The 12242-nt window shown below is 42.7% G+C and overlaps 1 protein-coding gene across 5 annotated transcripts in view; it reads right to left on the bottom strand.

Moving 5' to 3' along the window:
• CC2D1B (coiled-coil and C2 domain containing 1B) overlaps positions 1 to 12242 on the bottom strand; it is a 53676-nt gene that overhangs the window by 27700 nt on the left and 13734 nt on the right. For all 5 annotated transcript variants that reach the window (XR_014790557.1, XM_084852534.1, XM_084852537.1 and 2 more), the window contains exons 5-13: positions 11030 to 11146; positions 9272 to 9403; positions 6705 to 7008; positions 6399 to 6523; positions 5489 to 5564; positions 4354 to 4449; positions 3729 to 3859; positions 2937 to 3009; positions 526 to 647 (exon numbers count right to left, since the gene is read on the bottom strand). Coding sequence is in view for 4 of the 5 variants with exons in the window: in XM_084852534.1 (XP_084708660.1) it covers positions 526 to 647; positions 2937 to 3009; positions 3729 to 3859; positions 4354 to 4449; positions 5489 to 5564; positions 6399 to 6523; positions 6705 to 7008; positions 9272 to 9403; positions 11030 to 11146 (1176 nt within the window). In the remaining variant the exon portion in view is untranslated. The remainder of the gene's footprint in view (positions 1 to 525; positions 648 to 2936; positions 3010 to 3728; positions 3860 to 4353; positions 4450 to 5488; positions 5565 to 6398; positions 6524 to 6704; positions 7009 to 9271; positions 9404 to 11029; positions 11147 to 12242) is intronic.

Raw genomic sequence — 12242 nt, 5'->3', positions numbered from 1 at the left:
CTAGCACTGGGGAAACAACAGTAATAACCAATCTTAAAACAGCACAAATAGCTTCTGTATCAAGGGCTAAGACCAAAAACAAATCTATGTCAATGGGTCCTAAAGAAAGGTTGGATGAATTATTGGGTTAAGATAGGAGTAAACAACTTCTGGGGGTCAGGGGGCCACATTGCCCGTCCCCATAACCCACTGGGTGCTGCACCCCAAAATTTGCCACTGCTGTGGTTGCTGAATTTACCGTTGCAGGACTGGCACCAAAAAACGTGGTGATCTTGCACGGAAACAAGGTGCGCAGGGAGCCTTGTCTCCAAGAAGAATCATGCTTCTGGGAGGATTCCAGGAGCGCAATTCTGCTTGCAGACAAGCTCCAGCCCACCCGTGCGTGCCTTGTTTCCATGCAGAATTGCTGTGGCTTTTGTTGCTGCAGCAGCGCATTCAGCAATAGGAGAACCCAAGGGGGCACAAAAAACAGCTACGGGTTGGGCCGCACCCCTGGGTTAAGACATATTTATTTTAACAGCACACCTCTTCCTCCTCTTTATAGTTCTCCTCTTCCTCCATCTTAACCAGCCTGTTAGCACTTTCCAGCACTGCAGCAACTGTACCATCATCATCTGCAGAAGCCATTCCAGGAATTGGAGGGAATCCTGAAAAGAGAAAGAAAAAAAACACAATTATGAGAATTCCAGATATGTTTTTTTTAAGGATTTAAAATGTTAGCTGTACTCAAAAGTGCCAAAATTTGAAAGCTCTGATTATGGACAACAATGGTTGTCCACAAAGCCAACAATGCCATCTCCAACTGTGGCATTTGAACCTAGGAAGCACACAAGAGCATGGGCTCTGACTGAAGCCTGCAGCTCTTTATTCTCCTACAGCTGAGTAGGCAGAAGTTTACAATAAATTAAACAGGAAAATATTGACTGTGAAAATCAGGAATTGTATCATGTATCCATGGCTTTATATTGTAGCAGCCATATCGGGGGTCAGACTAAGTAGCCTCATGCTTCATGTTCTTGCTGAGCTCTTGCTCTCTGAAATATATGTTTGTAAGCTGACGAGACACAGGAATTTCTTATCTTGTCAACAAAGGCTAAGGTCATAGAATTGTATATCATGTTCTCTGCTGTTCTCTGCTTATCATGGCTACCCTATAACCCATTTCTTGTATTATAAACAATGGTGCTAGGAGAGGAAATGCTGAATACTGCAAACCCACACAGAAAGGGGTGGGGGAGATTTTGCATATGTGTCATAATGTCTATAAAAACAATCTGCTGATGTAAATCGGGGCTTCTGGCTCTTTGGAAGTGATTCCAGCCTTAAGCCCACGTGTTAAATAAAGAAAAACTCTTTTTCCTTCACTCCGTGGTCTCTCTGACTCTGAGTTCTGCAACAATATGAAGGGCAGCATCCTCATAACAATGCTGCAGGGCTTGGGTGGGAGCCAAAACAACTGTAAGGAAGAACAAAAAGGCTTTCACCCAGCTGTCCTACACTTGTGGCCAAAGATACCTCACCCTTCTTCTTTTCTTTTTAAATGCTAATATTATAAACCCATCCAAACTTAGCAAAGGCATACATTTCACAATCCGTTTTTGCAAAGTGTATTAAAAAAAGAGCCATTCTTTCCTCCAGTCACAGAGCTGGAAGTGTTTTGTTAGCATTGATCTCCATAAAAAAAAAAAAATTGCGGCAACTATGTTGGGTGTCTACGTGGCACCGCGTTCAACGTTCACTCCGTCGTAACTGCGCAGCATTGCAGCTGCGAATTAGCTTCTGCTGTGGTATGCGCGCGATTTACTGAAGACTTCTCCAATGGAAAAATCCGCTGTATCCTGACACATAGCCGTTAAAGCAAAGTAACTGTGTCAGTTCTGCTGCTCTTGTTTTTTACCGTTATATTTAAATGCGCAGCCACGTGAGGGTGGGGATGCGACACTTCAGGTTTTAGTGGCTATTTTGTATTTTAGGCTTTTTTTGTGTTTGTCCATTCCTCTTTGGTAAAATGTGGGTAGTCTGCTCCTTCGTTACCATGCCAACTGTTTGTACACAATCACAGTGGCAGCCCTCTAGCTCCACACTCTCGCGATGGTTCACACATGTGAAGGGGTGTGCCCACGTGAGGGGGACGTGCCTACCCATCATTCCAAAAAGGATACCTCTCTGTTACTGTGCAGCTGCAAAGGTACAGGGAGGAGTTAAAAGGCGTCACACAGTGACGCAATCAGTAACTACGCCTACCCCAGGCCCACCACAAACTGCAAGGTCAGTTTGAGGAAGGGACTGACAGCTCAGCAACTGTGGTAAACCTGCAGCAAGCTAAAAAATCACAGCAAAATGCCTTTGCGGAAATACGCATTTTCCCTGTGAAAACCACAGTTAGGCTGTGAAGTGGCGACTGCGTTGTATGTCCCGAAGGTCCTTGGATGTCAGCAGCCCAGGAGTAAATGGCACATGTAGATGGGGCCTTGGCTGGGATAGTTCTATGAGTTTCAAAATTCCTGCCAATAAATTAAAGATAAATATCCCTAGGCAAGCAAGAATTTCAAGTGTTTTACTTTGTTAGAACAGTTCATGTTAACTTGCCATTCAAGATGCCATTACCTTTATGTTGGGAGAGCAACAGCCATCATTATAGGAACATAGGAAGTTACCTTATACCAAGTTAGATCATTGGTCCACCTAGCTCGGTACGGAGATGTCAGGGTTTGAACCAGGGACCCTGAACATCGTGCAACTCGATGACAGTTTATCAATAACAATAGGCAGTTTAATAGCACATTCTGTAGTGTTGTCATGGAGCCAACCCAGCCTTCTGACAGAGAGGAGTAGGAGGAACTCTGCTGAAGCATTTCTGGCAAATGTACTAGGGAAAGTGCTTACGCTAGGATATTTCACATAACACCACACAACCCTGACAGGCGCACACTTACCAGGGGGAACTGGAAGTTCGGCAAAATTCACTTTCCTGCCTCCTTTATGGGCTCTTATGGCATCCTGGTATTGCTGTAATGAGATATTCTGGTTATAATAGGGAACCACTGTTTGGTGGGGGGAACAATAAATACAGATTTGTCACTCATTTGCTGTCCACAGTCTACATACTTTACCTGAAAAGAGGATATCACATTTAATGAGCTCTCCAGGAACAATATTTTGTAGCTAGGAAATGCAAAGCCGTCAGGTAATACAGTCATTGTCATTTTGTTTGTTTTGCGAAAAGATATCCTTCCTGCTCTTTGTAAATTCAGTTCCAGGATTATTAACGTGAATCACAGTACAATCCTATGTCTACTCAGAAGTCCCACTGAGTTAAATGAGGCTAACTCCCAGGCATGCTGGTATGGGATTGCAGCCTCAGTGTGCAACCAGACTTTTATACCTAAAAGATATGGGACATGTGATTTAGAAAACCACCACCCAACAAGCTTATATTTGGTGACTTTTACAAAAAAATTTCCCACTGCTGTTATGAGAGATCATGAAAGCTATTGCTGTACCTATGATATCATATCAGAGCAGCCTTCCCCAACCTAGTTTTCTCCAGATGTTTTAGACTACAACTCCCATCTGCCCCAGCCAGAATGGCCAATGGCCAGGTTAGTTGTGGTGCCTTTCAGATTTTTTAGGACTACATCGGGGAAGGCTGCATTAGAGGCTCACAACAAGGCAATTATACCGAGGGAGTTTTGCTGGTAGCAAGCTAGCTTTCCCTACCCACTAACCTTGGCTATTCTCTCGTGCATCCTGCTTTTCCTACCATCTCCACTTGCTTCGGCTTGAGCTGCTGCTGCTTTGTATTTCTCCATCCTCTGCTGCAAAGCTTCTAGCACTGTTTTTGGCTGCTGCAGGGAACCTTTGAGAGATTCAAAGAACATATCAGGTGGGCTCAACCATGGAATATGCACCAATTTCTTTCATGTTAACCAAGGGGTGGGGAACCTTTTTCAGGGTGGACTGCCACCCAACAAACCTCTTGGGGGCCACATACTAGCAGTGGCTGTGGCCACCCCACTCTCACATACAGCATTCACATAGATATATACAGCATGCACGAGCGCACACACCCTTCCCAGTCTTCCTGTTCAGCTCACCCATGTAGATCAGCCTGGGGAGAGGGGTGGATTTTCCCTGTTCAGCACTAATAAAGGGAGCCCTCATCTTCAATCAGCTGCTGGGGTCTGGGGAAGAAGCTGGTGGGCTGGATGGGGAGCCCCCATCTGCTATAGGTTCCCCATTCCTGCTTTAACCCATTATCCATTTCTCACTGGTGCTGTGCTCCTAATCTATATAACCGAACTCACGAGAGGGCCCCCACTTTAAACACATCATACCTGAAAACTTCATTACCTTGAGTATCTGGTGTGGTCACAGGCTGGGAAGTTTCCACAGGTATAGATGGAGTCAGTTTTGAAGGAAGCTGCATCTTTTCCAGGCTTTCAAGTTCTGAGAAAAAGTGGTGGTAAAAGGGCAGAGAATTTCAGATTAGATTTCATAAAAAGCAAGAAAGTGCCAAAGAAAGAAATCCTTGCAACATAATTCAACAAGATCCAAGGAAAATTCTGAATTGTTAAGTGAGGTTGACACTTTCAATGGGAACAACTTTAAGAACACCAAATACCCAACTCCCGTGGTCCCTTTGTTAAAATAGGACCACCTGAAGAAATGTCAGCCGAACACCCTAATATGCCCTGCCCCTACAATTCCTTTAGAAATTTGTTGATTGTCCAAGCAGGTCCAATGCTTTGTAAAAAAGAAAAAAAAGAAAAATTGGGATAAGAACCACATCTAGTTCATTCCAAAACCTACAGATATAAGAACTTCCAACCAAAATCAGTTCACAAAATAGCATGGACATGAAATTGACATAGTCGTTTATATCTAATTACTTACAAAGAAAAAGTCAGGTAGGTTTACATGACACTAACACAGTCACACTGGACACAGCAAACACAATAGCAATGGAAGTATGGGCAAGTAATGCATTTTCTCAGGTCCAAGATATCACACTCCTACGTGCTTGAAACACAATAACCCTACAGCAGAAGCTCAAATCTAAGCAGACACATGCACAATGGAGACAAATGAATATGCATTCACTGTACGCACGCACACAGACATACCGATCCAACAGAAAATGCCCAGTGGGAACATAGTAAGAGCAACATTAATTCCAGGATCCAAAATATGGGGCATAAGAGTCCTGGCTTTGAAAAACAAGCAAGTGACTGCAAAGTGACTTATTAAAACAGAAAGAAAAATCAGTAATTATACAGTCCACTTTACAGATTCATCTTCTACAGTTTAATGAGACAGCTGTATACCACAAGAAAATTTAAGCCCTGAAACATCACCAATCTGGTCCAAGGCTTTTACGGCAATATATATGAAGTCAAGGTGATCTACCTTCATCCTTTATGTGTTACCCAGTGTCCTTAAGTTACTGTATAGAACAAGAAAGATCATTAATCTCTGTTGATCTTACCCTGTGGTGCTGGAGGCATTTCCCTGAGGTCTATTGGCTGCCCACTGTCCAATGCTTCTAGAACCATGCTAAATTTCTGAAATGGAAAGGCAAAGCCAGCAGATACTAATTACTATCAGAGGATCTAGATGCCCTGCATTTCACAACAATTCACACAACAGTGCTTCTGAGTGTTTTCAGAAGCCTGAATATCTACTTCCATTTAAAATAAGACATTCCCAAATTTCTAGTGGCAAAGAAAAACTTGCAGTTTATTGGAAGTTTATGATTTTAAAAAATCAGGAGCGCGAGGGGGGAAGGGGTTTCCAGAGGTCAGCGAGATGAACGTCTGCAGCCCCAAGTCCCATTGTTCCTCCTTATGATGGCCAGATCCTGTTATTCAGGCCCATCATGTGCAGAATCTCTCTTCCCTTTCAGTCTCTCTGTATTCACTAGCAATTCCAAATTATATCATATGTAGAATAAAGCAGGAAGATAAATGTCCATTTAGACATAATTTTCTAATTTGAACGATTCTGAATGCATAATTTGGTTTATCTGGTCACAATGCCAGATTTTCTAGTGTGTACTGGACTATATGTTACCTTCACCATGGTAATCAGCACTCCCTCCCCCAGGATTTCATGAAGCAGAGCTTACAGTAAAACCAAATTTTACTACATCCTCAATTCAGCTCAAGGGTGGCTGCTGGAAGATGCTAGAGACTCACAATGCAAAGGCTCCAACTCTTGCGGCAAGCTCTCACAGTATGCCCGAGGAGGGAAATTCACCTGAGGGATGCTGATTCCCATGGTGCAAGTCACTTATAAACTCACTTTCAGAGGAGGAAGTATTCCAGTGCCTCAGGATCCCCAGCACAAATTTTGGTTTTACTGAATGCTGCCTTGGCTTATGAAGAATGAAGCCTCACCTTCCCAGTCCTCATATATTCTTTTGCCTTCTCAAGATCACCTTTCTGTTTGGCTTTCAGTGCTGCTAATTTATACTCCTTCTCTCTCATCACAAGCAGTGCTCGAGTGCCAAGGTTTGGGGAATCTGAACAAGAAAAAAAAGCCAGCCAATAAAACATCTCCTATACACATAATGAAGAACAATAGTTCCTTCTTTCCTAGTCTGGCCCACCTCCCTGAAAGAGACAAGCAGCAAAATGGGTTATGTTTGAATGGATGTAGAATGGGAATGCTGCATGGGAAAGGGAGATACAAAAACTACTTACGGTTTTCAGAAGTGGTACTTATTCCCAGAGCATCTATATCTGCATCCTGGGCCTGCAGAGCAGTTGGGCTCACTGACCGCTCCAGATCACTGGGGTCCTTTAATTCATGGTCTGTAGCAGAGCATTCCTTCTCCTCCTCCGGTACTGTTACTTCATCATGACCATCTGAGCTTTCAGGCAAGTCATTATGATGCACGGCTTGTGGAGTGGTCAAAGAGGTCTTCCCTGATGCTACAGGTGGCGGCATTTCTTCCTCATTTACTTTTTTGCCTTTCTTCACTGCAGTCAGCATGGCTTCCAATGTCTAGCAGTGATTTGAGAGATAGTGTCACCCGATAACGGAACACTCATCGCTATATGATCCCAATCAAGCCCATTCCTTCACAATGGAAACGCTGGCAACACACAACATGGTGTAAGTAGAGCGAACAGCACACATTTTCCTTTTATCTCTCAAGGTGACCTGGAATAACACTATTTTTACAGCCAAGGCAACAAACTAATCAGCCCTTGGTCACTCAGACTAGTGCAAAGGCAGCTACTGGCAAAGGTATTGCTTATAATTGTTGCAAGCGCTCATTTTTAAAGAGCTTGGCCTACCATGGGAGCTTCCAGATGAGGCATGTATAGTGCTCACCATGCTCACCACCATGCCCCATTCATGGAATTTTACAGGCAGGGGGCAGATATCGTCTCCCACTCATAACCCTCTTATATTTTCCCATCACTTCTCCCATCTTTTCTCTTACTGTAGAAATTCAGTTAAAAAGGAGATGGAAGAGCTGCACAATGCCTTTTGATTGGTGGCTCTAGAACAGGGGTGGGCAGAAAGTAGATCTCCAGATGTTTTGGACTTAGACTCCCAGCATTCCTGACCATTGGCCATGCAGGCAGAGGCTCCTGGAAATTGAAGTTGAAAACATCTGGAAACCTCCCTTCTGTCCATTCCTGCTATAGGAGCTCTTATACGATTCAGGATCACCTCATAAACCCTACCCATGAGATGTTTATAAAATTAGCTTGGATTTGAATTGCCTCTATTATGAATCTCATGAACTTTCCAACACCTATATTAACAGCATAATCCTATGCACATCTACTCAGAAATCAATCCCACTGCATTCAAAGGAACTTCTTCCTGGATCAGTATGTATGGGATTGCAGCCTGAATTCTTTACCTGACCCAAACAAAAATGCGACAAACTGTGGAAATCCCCCAAAGTAGGCAAGGTCAAAATCAGACATATGTTGAGAATTAAGCATCCCTTGTTTTAGAGCAACAATTAAGCATCTCTTTTATCTAGCAGCTGTCAGGCTGAAGCTGTTAACAGAAGAAAGGCACTGAGACACACATTAATGTGCCTAGGAGTTATGTTTTCAACCAGCAGGTTATTAACAGTTGATGGCTTAAAAATTATGCTTGAATGGCTCCTTGCAGAGAGCTCTATTGGATGCCTGAAATCTCACACCCCACCATTTTCCTGGGAATAGCAGAGTTTTCAGTGCTCTGAGGTAAGTGAATACACTCCCAACACACACACAAAATGGAAAAATTGTTATTCTATCAATGACAAATGGCACTGCATTACAAAGCACATGCAAATCCACCTGGAGCAGAAGCTAGAAAAGCATTACGGTTCCTCCTTCACTAGACAAAGCAGAAACCCAATAATGCAAGTCTAAACTATAAGGGAACATTCAGTAGCTTTCCAACAACACCCCTGCATAAACACAGGAATGCAAAGTGTGGCCAGCTTGCCAAAAATTATCATAGATCCTCCTAGATTTGATGTCCTAATAATAAGTCGGCAGACTTTTCTGCTCTCCCCTCGAAGCATAAGCACACGTCTATATACAAAATATGGCCATCCAAGTGGAAAATAACTACAAAAAGTTCTAATGTAGGAATACTTCTTTTGGAAATAATGACACCCAGCTTAGAATCCACACAGATCCTGTTGAATGTAAGCAGACTTCTGAACCAGTGTTTAGCTTTTATCCCCCTGCACTTGTTAAATCCAGATTTCACCTCATTTCCTCCCAGATATCCACTCTCTGACCAGGGTAGCCAATAGTTACTTTATAATATGCAAACTAGAATTTTTAAAAGCTATCTTCAATATACACAGTGTTTATTTATCACACCTAATTCTGCCAAATAAATATAAACTTGAATGAATCATTGCTGGGGAATGAGTACTAGGAGCATGAAGGTGTAATTATTAGACTGTGGTGGAGGGAAGTCTAGAGAAAATAAAATAACCTTATTTAAAATTCCCACCTACTAAAGTGCTTTAAAAAACCTAAACCAGATATTTCCTCATTACTTCACAGAAGAGAAACATTAATGGAGATGCTTCATTTAGCCTAGATAATTCTACTTATAGAAAAAGTTATGACAGAATATGATTAGCGCCCAATTAAACTGTAAAACTGAAAATGAATGCCATCTCTTTGCTCTTTTCTGCACGTTCTTTGCAATGAGTTAACGTGCGACACTCCTACTCTGTTTTGAACAAGTCCTCCAGTAAAAGGACAGGGAGCAGCTGTCAATTAATCCAACATACCTTGAGGCCCCGCTCATACCGTCGCACTTTGGCACTCTCACTGGCCTCCTTTGCATTTGATATCGCTGCCTTATAGTTAGCTATCCTTTCTTCTATTGTTTGCTGCAGTCCACTGGAAATAGCAGGAGTCATCTTAAAGAACAGAAGAAAAAGAAAGAAAATAAAGGGGACAACAATTTTGGATCTACAGAAGTACACTCCAATGGGGCATTCACGTATCAGCACAAAACTCCTCTCTGGGACATGCGTACATAGGACTTGAGACATCAGAGGTCGAACCATCTCTCTTGAACAGGGAAGTGCTTGTTCTGCTGCAAAAATTCCACATGGCACCTCTGGGCTTTCTGCCAAAGGAGTAGCAGAGAGGTGGGTGGAGTACCTCAGGAAACTTTACAGTCACAGGAAGGTAACTGGAGATATTTGGTCAGTGAAAAGATGAGGGAACACAGTCAAAAGTCTTAGGGAGTAATCTTATGTCCCCTAGACAGTGTCTGAGGAATATAGGATGTTTCGCTTTCCTGGTTCCATACTCAGAGCCAGGAAACAGCACTCCCAGCCCCCTGCCCCTCATAGCCAGCATGGAGAGAACCGTGCCAGCTGCCTCTCCACGCTCAGTAAATGGAGCGTGGAGATGGGGGAAAGGAGGTGTTCCTGGGGGCGGGGAGGGGAAGAGGCTGGGGCTCCTGGCTTACATCTTTTCCTATCCCTGACCTAGCCTCCTTCTCTCCCACTCCCCAAAGCCTCTGTTAGATAAGTGAAACACCTTCCTAGTTAAAATGCAGCGCAGAAGGCACAAGGCACCTCCCTTTCTGCATAGGATACTCTTAAACCTCCAAGTTCAGGGGCTTACAAGTGCCCAGGGCGCAACCCATAGGATTGCGCCCTTAGTCATTTCAGGCAAAGATTGGCTGCATGGTTATTTTGGAGTATTAAATAACTTTTCTCCCCTCTTCTATGAACATTTAAATGATTCTCTTCATCATCACCACTTACAAGATTCTCTCCTTCCATTTGGAGATGGAAACAGCGTTAGGCAAATGCTATATTCAAGCATACGAGGAAAGCTGTTGGCAGTGAGCCACTTATAAAACACTCTGCCAGGAGGTTGCCAGCATAAGTAAATATCAGCATCATTGCTCATCAAACCAGATCCTGCTGGCTAATAGGAATGATACAGGAAATTCACAGAATGTGTTCAAAACTGGGGGGAACGAAATAAGCCCTAAACCCAGCCAAGGAAAGTATCTGGTGCTCTTGTTCAATCTGCATTGTCTATAGCCTGCTTGGCTATGTTCTCCAAATCAGATCTCTCAGAGGGCCCAGGTCACATTCAATTGCAACCATACAACTCACAGTTCAGTTGTCTACATCACATGAAAACAGTGTGCCCCAAACACACTTAAGATAGCAAGGCAGTATTTTTGCCTTTTATAATTTCCTCCCTTTGGAAAGTTAATGAACTTCCAAATTGACTTAAAACAAAAGCAAAACACAGTGCTATGTCCCAGTACAGATGGCAGAAATCTTTTAAACTCAGAGATACGCAATCTGGTGCCTCCAGATATTTTCAGTTCCAAATCCCATCTGCCAGGGTGGTGGGAGCTATAGTCCAAAACATTTGGGGGCACCAGTTTGAAGAAGGCTGGTGTAATAAGTATACTGAAGGATTTTTTGTGGGGGTGGACTAAATGACCTTTGAATGTTAAGGCATGGAAATGAACATAATTTGGCAGGCTCAAGGCAACAGCTTCCACATACCTGTGTCTGCAGATCTGTATCCTGCTCTGTGGCTACCGGAGATACTTCTGTTGTTTCTGTCTCATGCTCACTGCTTCCTCCTCCATCTTCTTCTCCTAGGACCTCCTGCAACTCTGCCTAGAGCAAGAACCAGTGCAACTGTTGCTCAGAACAGCTACTTTTACTTTAAGTCCTGTGTTAAAATGAACTACAGGCTGTTTAACACCTTCCCGCTGCTATAATTCAAAGATGGGGCCTTGAAATCTCTTACTCCGGGTGCTTCCAGATGAGGCTTTTATTGTGCAACAGCACAGCCTCATTCCTGGAATTCTATGGGGAGTCTAAATGATGCCATCTTCAATTTGTAGCTCTCCCATGCTTTCTCACTGCTTCTTCTGTGTTTTTTTCTAATCAGGAATAATCCATTAAGGAAAAAGAGACAGAAAAGCTGTACAATGCCTTTTGATTGATCACACTAGGAGCCCTCCATCTGGAGCCACCCATAGAATCAAAGAACATTCTTCTTATGCCAAATCAACAGCACATTTTTTTAAACCAAGCATTGTACAGGGATAGAAGAACTGTTGTTAACTGCCACAGAGGAATATAATTTTCGATAAAAAGTTGTTCCGCCATGAAAAACTATGTTCTCTTCATGCAATATACCATGTTTTAGTTAATATGAATTAACAGGAAAGTAATTCCAATCAAACACTGAAATGTGGGTTTTAGGAATGGGAAAACTTTTCTGACATTAACTCCTCACAAGCTGAACATTCAGCTAAACCACATCATTTAAGGCCCCTAATATATTCCTAAAACAATCAAGAACTTGTGAGGTTCTAGAGGAAAATACACTTCTATATGAAGGCTGTTGCTGAAGAACTTCACAGCCCATCAAGCAAACAAATGCCAATCTTGCATACAATTACAGAGTTATGTCCCAATAAAGCCAATGGGATTACCTCTGCATAATTGTACACAAGAACACAGCACAAGTTTTTACATATCAGCATTCCTGGTAGGATTCAATTTCAATTTACAGAATCCAAAAGTTGCAAATGGGAGAAGATTCCAATTTTAAACAGGTTGAAACAATGCATATGTCCCAGACTTTCAGTGATGATGGCATTACATTAATTTCACTAACATCTCCCTTTCTCAACCCCATCTTGAAGAGTGTGATGATTATTTTAATGTAAGGATAATGGGTTATAGCAACTTTCCCCAATCT

Source organism: Heloderma suspectum, chromosome 4, assembly GCF_057233095.1.
Source record: "Heloderma suspectum isolate Gila_16-S chromosome 4, 16-S_ref, whole genome shotgun sequence".
Classification (NCBI taxonomy): Eukaryota; Metazoa; Chordata; class Lepidosauria; order Squamata; family Helodermatidae; genus Heloderma; species Heloderma suspectum.
The sequence above is the reverse complement of the archived record's forward strand: the minus strand, read 5'-3'. Positions and strand labels throughout refer to the sequence as shown.